General features: G+C 51.0%; 1 protein-coding gene and 1 long non-coding RNA gene across 2 annotated transcripts in view; both read left to right on the top strand.

The window, feature by feature from the left end:
- Positions 1-1,753, top strand: part of elovl6 (ELOVL fatty acid elongase 6) — a 34,471-nt gene extending 32,718 nt beyond the window's left edge. The window contains exon 4 of the mRNA XM_028805106.2: positions 1,001-1,753. Coding sequence (XP_028660939.1) covers positions 1,001-1,428 — 428 coding nt within the window. The 3' untranslated portion in view covers positions 1,429-1,753. The remainder of the gene's footprint in view (positions 1-1,000) is intronic.
- LOC127528802 (uncharacterized) overlaps positions 1-7,114 on the top strand; it is a 111,009-nt gene extending 103,895 nt beyond the window's left edge. The window contains exon 2 of the long non-coding RNA XR_007935413.1: positions 6,152-7,114. This is a non-coding gene — a long non-coding RNA (uncharacterized LOC127528802). The remainder of the gene's footprint in view (positions 1-6,151) is intronic.
- The last annotated feature ends 6,520 nt before the right edge of the window (positions 7,115-13,634 follow it).

Below are 13,634 nucleotides of genomic sequence, written 5' to 3'. Positions count from 1 at the left end.
CATGTGCGTGTGTTTCCCCCCACAGTCCAGAGACTTGCCAGTTAGGTGGAATGGCACACCCAGTGATGGACTGGCACCCCGACCAGGTGTTGCTGCTGCTGTGATCTGCACATTCAACAATCCCAGACTTAAATAATTATTTTTATTGTACAGAGTAGCTGTTCTTCCACAATGTAAATATGGTCCCAGTCCTCCTCCTCCTCCTCCTCAGCGAGTGTCGCCCACCTCTGACTCCCCAAGTGAAGCTCCTTTTCCACCCAAACCGAGGAGCACTTCTGGTTACCATCTGAAGGCACTGCCAGGTCAGGCGGACGTTCTCTGAGGCAGTGGAGCCTGCATTCCCCCCACAGCTCCCCTAGTGGCACCCAACCAAACTACAACTCCCATAGAGCCTTGCAGGTATCAGAACAGGAGCTGTGCCAGTGGGGTGGGCACGACACACTCAGGGAGCATAAGGCCACCCGATGGTCATCTTCCTCTGTCCTTCCATTATAATGACCCCCCCCCAACCAGGAAAGGTACAACAAGCCAACCCGGTCGGGATGCCCACCCATCCTTCCTTTAAAAAGTCCCCTTGGCCTGGTAAAGAACCCTCTACCCTGGCCCTGATGCCAGCCAATGTGTGTCATCACACATGACAGTACATTCATATTCAGTGGTCCACGTGTTTCATAAACAGATGTATTTCTATATACTGATATTGTCATCCTACATTTACATATGTGCCCTCGCCAACTGTCCCCCTAGTGGTCCATCCATCCATCCACTGTGTGACCCACCATAGGTCCACGGTATCTGCCAGCCCCAGACGGCATGATGAGAGAGAGCAGTGCCATGAGCGCTGGCCCCGACGTCCTGGTGAGTGTCACGAGTGTGCCCAGATTCACATTTTATGGGCCTTGCCAGCTGGTGCCTACTGAGTGTGTGCCCCTATCTGTCTCGGTGCCCCTCTGCCTAACACTAATGCCTTTGTCCTCCCTGTTTCTTTGTCTCAACACAGGAGACACCATCTTCATTATTCTTCGGAAACAGAAGCTCATCTTTCTGCACTGGTACCACCACATCACGGTGCTGCTCTACTCCTGGTACTCCTACAAGGACATGGTGGCGGGCGGCGGCTGGTTCATGACCATGAACTACTTGGTGCACGCTGTCATGTACTCTTACTACGCCTTGCGGGCTGCTGGCTTCCGCGTCTCCCGCAAGTTCGCCATGTTCATCACTCTGACTCAGATCACCCAGATGGTGGTGGGCTGTGTGGTCAACTACCTGGTCTTTTCCTGGATGCAGCAAGGGCAGTGCCCGTCCCACGTGCAGAACATCATCTGGTCCTCACTCATGTATCTCAGCTACTTTGTGCTCTTCTGTCAGTTCTTCTTCGAGGCCTACGTGCACAAGACCCGAAAAGCTGCAGGCAAGGCCGAGTAGAGCCGGGACGGGAGCTGTGCCATCACCGCGGAGGGGGACAGGGAGGGGTGGGCAGGGGTTGGGGAATCGAACTCCATTGTGGGGGTCCAAAGTGGCTCTGCCTGTACAGGGGAGCCGGTGAAGGACAAACACACTGACTGAACGACGGTTCCTTCTGGACCTGACTTATGGTGACGGTGACACAAAAGAGCCACACGTGACCAAGTGGAGAGGCCAGTTCACCACCTGAGGGGATGCACAACTTGGACATTGGGGGGGCAGGGGGGGTGTTGGGTAGTTTAGCGTCATTCGCTCCGAGTGAACAGGTGACTCTTTGGTGGTCTGAGCGGATACAGGGTGGCATCACTAAACAAGTGGAATGCCAAGCGGGCACGGGACAGGCCAAGTCCTTGAAGAAAGAGCTAAAGACCTGAAATGTGGCCCGAGGTCTACGACAGCGTTTATAGACGGAGACCCCACTTTGGTCATCGGCCCTCCTTTAACGCTGATGAGGTACCACACTAAGGGATGCAGCGCAGCTGTTGAGGTTTGTATCCCACCAGGTCAGACCACTTTGTCCAAAATCAAGCAGTCAGCTGTCCGGTCGACTTGTGGAACGACTCGTTACGGTGAAGAGCGCCCCCTGCTGGTAATGCCCAAGGCCTACAGCCAATGTGAAGAGCTGCCCCAGGCTTTCCTATTTTTTGGGGACATTCCTAAGGAGATGGACTCTGAACTTTTCTGCCACGTTGTCATTTTTCACACAATCCTCGAGGAACTCTGGCGAGATGAGTTTATGACAGGAAGTCAACGGCAGTTTGAACCTCCGGCTCCGCCACACCTCAGCTCTTAAGGACACTGGAGTTCAATTCGGCTGTCACCTTCCAAGCACAAAAGAATCAAACTACTTAAACGATGGTCCTCACTCCCCCCCAGTAGTGACCAATGACTCCCAGCCTGACAAGATCTGGTAAACTGGAAACGAGTGAAGGAATGGCGCCCCCTCCTGGACAGCTTATGAAGGACCAGAGGAGCCACCGTAGCGTTTGAAGAGGCTCCTTGGTCACCTGGAGGTCACCTGGGGGACGCCGTGATGTTCACCGTGATCGGCTGGTTGTTGTCTTCACATTACGTAATTCTTCAGTATCTTCAACTCAAAGGGTCTGATGCGGTGGTCTTAAGCTTTAAACGTGTCGGCGGGCAGCGGCCTCCTCCCGACCATACACTCCTACTGCGCTTTGTGGCCTCCTGCCACTCCAGTTTTGGGAGGTGGGACATTTATCACATATCACCTATTGTTTACATCAAGGGTGGGAGGCCCAAGGCGGAGGGGACTTGGACGTCACTCCAGCGGCACAGGGCGATGTCACCAATTGGACAAGAGCACCGACTCCAGGGACCGTGTGGCAACGTTGTGCCAATGGCGGCCATTTGACGGATGAACTACCATTGAGCGGTGGACGACTTCTTTGTGGTCTTTGTCTTTATTCGGACATCCCACCTCCAAGAGGATCTAAAAGCCCCCGAGCTCACATTGTGAAGATGAGGAGGATCTGGGGACACGGAGTATGGTGTCCAGTCGGCTCCCAGCAGTGTCCCAGTCCTTGAAACCCCCCACAGGATAGAGACAAAGTGGACCACTAAATGGGACCCCCTTCGGCGTCCTCAGTCGAGCCTTTCACAACCTGTCAGGAGACGAACCGTGACCCGCCGTGGAGGCCACCATGGACACAAGCGCTCCTTCCAGGTCACATCTGGGGGCTTTGAATGCTGTGACCAGTGAATGGACACTTTGAGGGGCTTCTCAAGATGGCTGCCAAATTAGACGGCTGTGAGGTGTGGTTGGAGGGACCGAGACTGGCCCGGGGTCTGGCGGTCACATTGTTAGTCACGTTTTAAGCCTTTTCTTCTGCACAATTTGCCATTTTTAAAGGTCACATTTGGCTATTTAACATTTTGGCCCTCGGTTTAGATACGGATGGGAGCCGCCATCCGGCACAAAGGGAGGGACCTCCACGCTAACACGGGAAACTGATCAGGTTTAGAAGCCCCTTACTTAGAGGGCCTGCGCTAATCGACATTAACACCACTCACAGGCTGGCACCGTCCTTAGCGAGGGGAACAACCCGGAAACGTCACGTCTGGGAAATGGAAATAATGAGGGCTGGGTGGGGCTAAATGACAGAGTGGCAGCCTGGTGGGTGGGGCTAAGTGACAGAGTGGCAGCCTGGTGGGTGGGGCTAAATGACAGAGTGGCAGCCTGGTGGGTGGGGCTAAACGACAGAGTGGCAGCCTGGTGGGTGGGGCTAAGTGACAGAGTGGCAGCCTGGTGGGTGGGGCTAAGTGACAGAGTAGTTACATGGTGGGTGGGGCTAAACGACAGAGTGGCAGTCTGGTGGGTGGGGCTAAATGACAGAGTGGCAGTCTGGTGGGTGGGGCTAAATGACAGAGTAGTTACATGGTGGGTGGGGCTAAATGACAGAGTGGCAGTCTGGTGGGTGGGGCTAAATGACAGAGTAGTTACATGATGGGTGGGGCTAAGTGACAGAGTGGCAGCCTGGTGGGTGGGGCTAAATGACAGAGTAGTTACATGGTGGGTGGGGCTAAATGACAGAGTGGCAGCCTGGTGGGTGGGGCTAAATGACAGAGTAGTTACATGGTGGGTGGGGCTAAATGACAGAGTGGCAGTCTGGTGGGAGGGGCTAAATGACAGAGTAGTTACATGGTGGGTGGGGCTAAATGACAGAGTGGCAGTCTGGTGGGTGGGGCTAAATAACAGAGTAGTTACATGGTGGGTGGGGCAAAATGACAGAGTAGTTACATGGTGGGTGGGGCTAAATGACAGAGTGGCAGCCTGGTGGGTGGGGCTAAATAACTGAGTGGCAGCATGGTGGGAGGGGCTAAAAGACAGAGTGGCAGCCTGGTGACTGGGGTTAAATGACTAAGTGGCAGCTGGGTAGGTGGGACTGGGCCTTTAAATAGCAGTTCTGTGGGCGTGGCAAATGTTTGAGTGGCAGCCAGTGAGGTGCGGGTAGATGGGGTTTGTGGGGTCCTAATCGTCATGTGTGAAGATGCCAGTGATAGAGAAGTAAGGTGCTCTGTTATACGTTTATGGGGCTCTCGCCGTTCCACACACAAAGACGGTGCACAAGCTGATGGACATGTAGCACATTGTAACTCCGCAGTATTATGATTAGTAATAAAATGATATGAAAGGCACAATATAACAGATAGACTGATGTGAAAAGTGCAGTGGAAAAACTTCATAGGGTCCTTATTGCCTCCGCAGACTCCATGTGAGGAAATTCTTACTTGTATTTGCCATTTGCTGTGCCACCCCTTGCCACTCTTCAGCCCTATGATAAGTGACCGATGCTGCAAAAGGCGCTATATAATAAGCTTGTCCATTGTGAGTCCCTTAGAGAGGAGCCCCTCGGTGTTCATAGTGGGCAGTTTGTACTACTGGGAGGGGGTCCCCGTCTCTGTTAAGTAACATAAATGGCACCCTTCTGAGTAAATAGCGCCCCTCAAGTGACAATGTGCAGACAATATTATCAGACTTCAATAACCAGGATTGGTACCCCCTCGGTGTTTGGATAGTTCATCTTCAGTTATCTAAACGGTGCCCCTCTGTGTACAAAGCTTAAGAAGGGTGTGCCCCTTAACTTTGTGGATGACTGCAAATGTCACCCATGCCACTGCATGTGCTAATCAACAAGGAACACATAGTGTGGTGTATGGGTTATAGCTTGGACTTGAGGTTGAGGATTCAAATCCCACTGCTGACACCAATGTGTGCCCTGAGCAGGTCACCTGCCTGAGCTCCACTTGGGAAACAAAAGAAATGCAAACAACTGCATCTGAAAACAAGCACAGCACAAGAAAAATGACATGTCACCTGCACAGAGCTGAGTGGCACGCAACTCTGGGGTACTCTGATTAGTAATAAAGAGAGATGAAAGGCACTATAAAATAAGAAGATGGATGGATGGATGTGAAAATTACTCTATCATAGATAGATAGATACATAGAATTGGTATAGTTGGCAGGATTAGATAGATGGATAGATATGAAAGGCACTATATAAAAGCTTTGTAGGGTCCTTATTGTCCCATGCACAGAATCCATTAACATTTTTACTTGCATGTGCCAATCACTATGTAACACTTTGCCACTCTCTAACACCAGGATTAGTGAGAGAGATAAAAGGCGCTATAAAATAAATAGATGTGGGAGGTCATTATTGTCACATCCACAGAGTCCACTGAAATTGTCACTTGCACATTCTAATCAACAGGTAAACTGTCCGCACTCTGCAGCATCGTGATTACTGAGTAGAAGAAGCCTACCTGCCTTTCTCACCTGAAAAACCTCAGAACACGTCTGACAGGTAAAATACTAAGAAGGAGGAGGAGGAGGAGGAAGAGCAGGATGAGGAGTTAAAAATACAGGAGGATGGGCAGGGCTAGAAGTTTGAGCGGCAGCTGGTGGGGTGGGACTAGCTGATTGAGTGGATGGGTGGAGTTAGAGCCTTGAGTGGCATGAGACTGGGTGGGGCTACATTAGATTATGGGGTACTTCTTATCCCATGTAGAGGGCAGTGGAATTCTACCCTGTATGGACTAATCAACAAGCAACACGTCTGGCACCATGATTAGTGATAGATAGATAGATAGATAGATAGATAGATAGATAGATAGATAGATAGATAGATAGATAGATAGATAGATAGATAGATAGATAGATAGATAGATAGATAGATAGATAGATGTGAAAGGCGCTATATAAAATAGAATCAAAGGCTTCAGTTTTGGAGTCCAAGCTCTTAAGGAAATACAACTTGAGCTGCCAATTTTTCCCTAACAGAAATTCTGGGAATCCGCGTGAAATCGACTCTGAGTCCCCATCCAACTTGGCCAGTGCTTTCACTTCCACAGCCAAAAGTCATTTGGGGAAATGTGGGACCCCCGTTTACAGCCTAGAAGCGCACAGAAAAGGCAGGCCAGTGGTGCTCAGAGCTGCCAGGCTCAAATGCCAGGCCAGTCCATCCCTAACTTTGCCCACCAGCCACATCCCCCAGCCGTCCATCTTGAGGCGCACTGGTCACTCCGCTGGCTCCCAGGTGGGCTCAGGAAACAGAAGGATGGAATTCCGGATTGTGAACGCTCAGCTCAGCTGGAGTGAAACCCGACAGCCTCCCCGGTGGCGCCTGCCCGCATCACTGACGTCATTTTAAAGACTTTAGTGACAAGCAAAAACGTTTCGTGTCGTGTGTACCGTGACGAGTCCCCATCTGCCTCCGCGTTCTGTGTGTGTGTCGTGTAAGGACACCTCCAAAGCCATAGCATTTGTGTCTGTTTCAGTTTGTCGTCTTCACTCCCGTTTTACGTCTTTCTTCATTTCAGGGGGCTCTCTTTGTTTGTTCTCCCCGTGCGCTCGTCACCGTCTTGAGGCTCTCGATGTCACCGTGGCCACCTGGCGATGAAGGAGCCGCGCCGCGTCGCCTCTTTGTGTTTGGACCGTTTCTTACGTTTGGGGACGAATCCCAGTAAATGTGCTGTCGTCCTGTTCGGTGTCTCGTCTTAATGATGTGGTGGCGAAGGAACTCAACGCCAATTTGCTGATCGACCTTCATGTTCTGCTCACTTTAGAGAAGCACACTCTTAGACTTTTTTTTTAATAAAATAAAGATATTGTATCAAGTGAATCTGCGCCTCATCATTGTGTGTGAACTCCGAAGGTCCTTGGGGTCCTTATTGTCATGTGAACTGACTGTAGTGACATTCTCACTTGTGTGTCCTGATCGACACCCACCGGCGCCATCCTTACGTCACCCAGCAGACGCTTCAAAGCAAACCAGGTCAGTGGAGTGGACATCAATCTTGGGGTCTGTTGGGGGACAAGTGTGACAAAAGTGACCATCACAAGCGAGTTACACTTCCACACACAACTTACAAGATTTTTAGAAATCCATCACCAGTTAGTCAGATACTCACCGAATAAGGTGGTCTCCAAACACTCCTTAAGCACCTTGAGGGAGATGGAGGTGGGCAGCTCGTCCCACCAGCCAGGAGCTGCACATGAAAAATCTGCACTGAGATCTAATGGCACACTGAGGTGACACCACCAGACGCCACTCTTCAGGAGCTCTGATTGGTCAAGAAGGAGCAAAGGACTTCACAAGTGTCCCCACGTGCATAGGTACTGAGACCCCGACTACACTGTAGGATCAGAACTTAACACATGACGTGATCTGAAAAGAGGAGTGACGTGTGCCCACCTCATCTGCAAGGGCTTGGTGACACATGAGGAGATCTGCACCAGCCCAGATGTGACACCACCAATGTCTGGACCTTGAGGGGGTCCACAAGGCAGAGAAACTGTAGTCATGTGGTCCCTGAAGGAGAAGTTGGTCATTATTTACCTCCACAAGGTGGGCCGTAGGTGACAGTGAGCCAAGATGAGCAGAGATGGGCTGAGGAATAGGCGGGTAGGCGGGTGGGGGGGGATTCGGTGGGTGGGCCGGGGTAACAGAAAGCTCCAATGTTTCCAGGTTGAGCTGCCGTTGCTGTTCCTTCATCAGAGAGAAATGCAGAAATGTGAGCTGGAAGTGTGTGGTCTTCTGGGGGTCCTCTGGGGGAATTGACAGCTACAGCTGAGCATCATCAACAGAACAACCAGAGGACAGAATGATGAGGAAGAGTACAGGGAGCGCTGATCCAAGGGGGTCCTCCACGCTTGCCCAAGAGGTACGACTCAGACACCCAGAGGGCATTCCCAGTGCTGCTGATGTCAGAGGGGGTGATAAGGGGGATCTGCTGGTTGGCCACGTCAAGAAGTATGAGGACAGGTGACATCTTAGTAACCCATAGCCAGTTGGCACGACAGTGACTAGAGTGGTCCCGGTATGGTGGTCCTTCCTGAAGCCCACCTGATTAGGATTGAGCAGTCGGCTCTGCAGAAGAAAGGAAGACACCTGGTTAGAGACGGGGTGGTCAGAAAGGAGAGGACAAGCTGACCTGAAGACCACTGCCGTCCAGCGGCCACAAAGCAACGCCAACCCCCTGGGCCACTCACTTGTGTCCTTGAGAGCTCAGGTGGAGTGTCACCAGTTTGTGCAGCTCAGCTCAGCTCTCCACTGGGTGTCCTCGGGTGACGTCCTCACCACTCGGAGTTGGCTTCAGTTACTGTGTCACAGATCTCGAATGACAATTGACAATGTGTGTCACCTCCACACCATTAGGTCACCGTCCCTCATGTGCGCTCAGGTACAGGTGCGCCGTCAATGGCTTACATTGTGTGGATCGAGAAAATGAAAGCCATCGAGGTAGCAGCCCTCAGTCAGCTGAACGTCTGTGATGTGGTCTCGCCGAAATGTCTGATGAAGAAGAGTGGGGTGGTGGGCTTCTCAAAACTTAGACGACCAAAGCCATCAGACCAGATGTACAGGTGACCCTGGGCCATCAAGCGCAGCAGAACTGACAGCTGTCCAGGTAAACGTCACACGGGGGCAACAGCCAGCTGTAAAATCAGGACAGTGGGGCAAAGACATCAAGATGGCCGTCATGAAATAATAAAATGACCAGAGCTGTGGGCCTTACGATGGCAGAGGCTGCCTGGTGTCACCTAGAAGGTCCATGGAGAGCTCGGGGGGTGCAAACGCCGTACGGTCAGTCGCTCCGTAGTTCTTCATGCTGTGCCATTACAGGAAGTCAGGCGGCGCGACGTGGCACTGAGTGACAGAACTGCAACATGGACACCACGACAGGAGATGGGGAGTGCAAACCATCAGCGGTGTCAGCCAAAGGGACCTCAGAGGGGACCAGTGAGTGACACAGTGAAGGGGACAAAGCCAGCGAAAGGTGGGGCTGGGGAGGAGCAAGGCGGAATGGACACCTAGACTGGGCGGAGTCACAGGCAGGGGTGGAGCGTGATAACTCTGTCATTGAGGAGGAGGTGGGGCTAGGGTGGAGCATGTTACAAACAGGCAGTTAGGCTGGGAGGAGTCAGAGGCAGGGGTGGGGTATAATAACTGGCTTTCAACCAGTAAGAGGCGGGCCTGGGTAGGAGCTAACAGAATATACATTTGAGGACCCCCAACTAGACATGTGTCTGGTGGACTGCATACGTTTAACTTCACCAGGACCCTTGAGACCCCTGCTAGTCCAGAGGTTACTCCAGCCCTCTCTGCTCTTCTTCTTTCTTGATTCCATACCCCCCCCACCCCAGCTGTGATTTGATTCCTATGGTGGTCTGACAAGCTGAGCCCCCTGCTTTTGAATCCCGCGCCTGGTTGTTGGTTGTGTGAAGGTTGCGTGTTCTCCTTGCGTCTCCTCTAGTCATTCCTACCACACTCCCCAAAGACAGGCTGGTTAGACTAAAGTTTCTAAGTGGGCATTGCGAATGGTGCCCCTCCAAGGCTGGCGTGTGCCACGCACCTGGAGCTTGGGCCCCCGGACTGCATTAAGGTTTAGTTCTGTTAGCCCTGAGCAGAGATGGCAGCGTGGCGACCTGATTGGCATCTGCAGAATCCGCAAAGTCCTCAATAAAACGGACTTGAGCACCCCCAGTGGAGACAATGAGCAAGTGCACCCAAATTACAGGAACACGGAAGCAGTTCTTCACACGAGGTACCCGCGAATTTGTAGGAAATTTGCAGGTCATGGAGTTAAGAGAATCTCAATGAGATGTCAGGACACATCAGCCATCTGTAAGTGGGCACACGGGACACGAGCAGAACAACCCGCTCCAATCTGCCACACTCCATGTGATCCTTGGATTGCTTCCATCTCATTTAACCAAAAGATTCAGTTGCTGCAGCGTTCAGGCTGAACTTCTCAATGGTGGCAGTCACTCTGAACTGGAAATCAACGTAAGAAAGGCCGCGGCTATGGATGGTATGTCAGTGCCAGTCTCACCGTGCCATCTGATTCTTTGCTGGGTCGAAGGCATTTTCTTATTTTCTTCAAACTGGTGCCACTTTCTTCCTATGAGCTGAATTTCCTCCAATAAATGCGGACACCTGAGTGAGTTCTGTGACGTGTGAGCGCCCCCTGCAGGTCCAGTTATACATTGCAGATGCCAGTAAAGCCCAAGAAGAAGAAGAAGAAGAAGATGGGCATCACCTGCTAGGAGCACAAATGGGGCTGAAATAAGGCAAACCCAACTCCACATTGGCGTGCAGATGTCTGAGGAGCTGGGCATGGAAACCATTGGCACGCCAGTCAGAATGCAGCTGATGACCTACTGCTGACTGGCACAATACAATACAACACAACTTATCTTTGTGTAGCCCAAATCACACAAGGCTTTAACAGGCCCTGCCTCTTGACAGCCCCCCCAGCCTTAGCTCTCTAAGAAGACAAAAAAGACCCTTGTAGGGAAACAAAAATGGAAGAAACCTCCGGAAAGGCAGTTCAAAGAGAGACCCCTTACCAGGTAGGCTGGGCATGCAGTGGGTTTCCAAAAAAAAATGGGGGTCAATACAACACGATACACAGAACAGAAGACAAGTCCTCCTCAATTCAGTATAATATATTGCAATAGAAATATGACAAGTACAGAGCAGAATTCAACATAATAGGATTTGGATTTGTTCAGAGTCCTCGAGACCTCGGCCATGATAACAGGTGATTTGTGATATAAGGATTGATTAATGTTTATACAACATCATTTAAAGAAGAAGAGTAGCACAGATATTATTATTATTATTATTATTAAGAAGAAGGCGCTGAAATGACAGCGGCCGAGACCAGAAGCTCAAAAGGTGACACCTAGTGGCCATAAAATGAATTACCGCTGCATAAAGTTTAAAGAGGCGGTCGAGTGACAAATGCAACGTCCATCCGCTATCGACGGCATTGGAAACGCTGGACGCTCCGTTTGGTGATTCAGAATCAGAACAAAGCTGAAGAAAAACCTCAAGTCACGGCGGGAGCGGCACAGCAATGAAGTCTACGCGGCGACGAGTTTATAGGAAACCGCAGATGTCAGAAGATAAAAGCAATTTGGACAAGAAGAGGCCACTGAGACAAGCACAGCCCAGTGGTCTTACTGAATGAAATCCAGTCGAGTCCTGGACAAAGGGGTCCGGGTGCACAGAAAAAGGAAGAAAGAGAAAGACAGATATGAAAGGCGCTATATAATAGAGAGATAAATAGATTAAAAAGGCACTATGTGAGAGATCAATTGATAGATAATGAAAGGCACTATATAAAAGATAGACTGGTGTCTCACTGGTGGTGGTCTTTTCTTAATTTGATTTTATTTAATCAAACATGGGGGGGTCCACCACACTCCCATCATGCCTCTACGAGTGCAGGCCCTGGTCCTCCTCAGTGTATCACACAGGTGGGGTGGTGGGTCACCTCATTTGTCCTCCCCTCAGCAGACTGCGAGGGTGTCCTGTGATGAAGGTGGCCTTCTCATTTCTAACAGCAAACCACTGTGAGAACTTTGGGGGGCCACCCACCCGGAAGCACCAAAGACCCCGCCACGTCATCATTATGGAGTATTTGGTGGCCACCCTCACATCACATCCACTTTATGAACTGGACACCTAGTGTCACGTTAGGGGGCTCACCAAACCAGAAGGGGGTCCTCAGGGGTGCAGACCCTTAACCACTGCAGCACACTCCGTGTAAATCTTCAGTGAATTTCCGTGCGGTTTGTTCATCAAACCAAAACAAGGAGAAGGGATGAGTGCAGGAGCAGCCAGGCATTGATCTGCGGCCATATGTGCTGCTGCTGCTGCCGGTCGGCGCCTGATCTTCCAGTAAATCCAGAGAGCTGCGCCACACAGAATGGCCTCCCAGGTCAGCCTCTCGAAAGCAAAGCCGTGACCCCGAGGATCAAAGCAAAGCCTTTGAGTGGCCAGCTAAAGCCTGATTGAGTCGCTCATCTGCGAGGTTTGGGACACCAAACTGTTACTTAAGGCCAACTGCTCCGGCCCGGCCGACAAATGAGAAGACGACCTGAGAAGTGCGGCGGCCCCGGCGATGCCCTCTTCTTTTCAGGTGGATTACCCTTTTATCCCTTTATCCTGGTTTTAATTCCAAACAGCTGAGCTGAAAATGTGAGCGGACTGCGGCCACAGCTAAAAGCCTTAATGATCTGCAGAGGTGACAGGAGCCTGGCGTCTTTAATGAGGGCAGGCGGGCGGCCGACCAGGCGGGTGGGCAGATGGGCTCCTCATCCTCCACTTTCACTTTAAATCAGAAGTAAAAGGGGTCCGGCTAATGGCTTCTCAAACCACAGAAATGCCAGTAGAGCGTGGAGGAGCCCGAAGGGGGCAGATTGAGACGCAGCCTTACAGTCCACATCCTTTAAGATAGCAGGATAGAATAGCCGGAATGATGGCATGGAGGAGACGTTGGTGCCAGTGGGTGGCTAGGCGGGCATTAGACAAAGTTACCACCAAGCACATCAAGGCAGTCTGCCCTGCACTTGTGAAGACCCCATCAGGCATCATGTGCCCAGCATACACTGCCTTGCATTTCATATCTGTGTCTGTCTATGTTTATGTACTGCCATCCCTCTGTCTGGTATATAGTGCCTTTCAGATCTCTTTGTCTATCCATCTATTAAATAGTGCCTTTCACGTCTATGTAGTGTAGGTGGTGCTACTGCACCTGTCTTTCTATTTTAAACTGCCTTACATATTTATCAATGATATATAGTGCCTTTCAGATCTATAGCTCTGTGGTGGGTTGGCACCCTGCCGGGATTGGTTCCTGCCTTGTGCCCTGTGTTGGCTGGGATTGGCTCCAGCAGACCCCCCGTGACCCTGTGTTCGGATTCAGCGGGTTGGATAATGGATGGAGATCTATAGCTGTCTCTCTCTTATATAGTGCCTTTCCTATCTATGCAATGTATTTAGTGTTGTTTCTGTCTACTGTAGCTGCTCTGTGGTGCTGAGATGACGCCTTCCGTCCATGACAGCTCGGTTTCGAGACCCCTGCCATCCCTTTTCCGTCCAGGGTTTGATGTTAATCTCCATCTTGTAGGGAAACCTTGGGGTTGTGGCAGGACTGGCACTCCAGCCATCGTGGTGCTGAGGTGTCACCCGCTGCACTCAGGTCCCAAACCAGGGTGGCTCGTTGTGTGGTGGGTGAGGTGATGCACTTTTATTGTATCCTCCCAACCTCCTACCCTTTCTGTTTCTATCGAGTCATTTCATATATAGTGCCTTTCATATCTAACTATTTAAATAATGTACACTGTATATA

The sequence above is a fragment of the Erpetoichthys calabaricus genome, chromosome 7, assembly GCF_900747795.2.
Source record: "Erpetoichthys calabaricus chromosome 7, fErpCal1.3, whole genome shotgun sequence".
NCBI classification, from domain to species: domain Eukaryota; kingdom Metazoa; phylum Chordata; class Cladistia; order Polypteriformes; family Polypteridae; genus Erpetoichthys; species Erpetoichthys calabaricus.
Note: the sequence above shows the minus strand (reverse complement) of the source record. Positions and strands in the feature narration are given on the sequence as shown.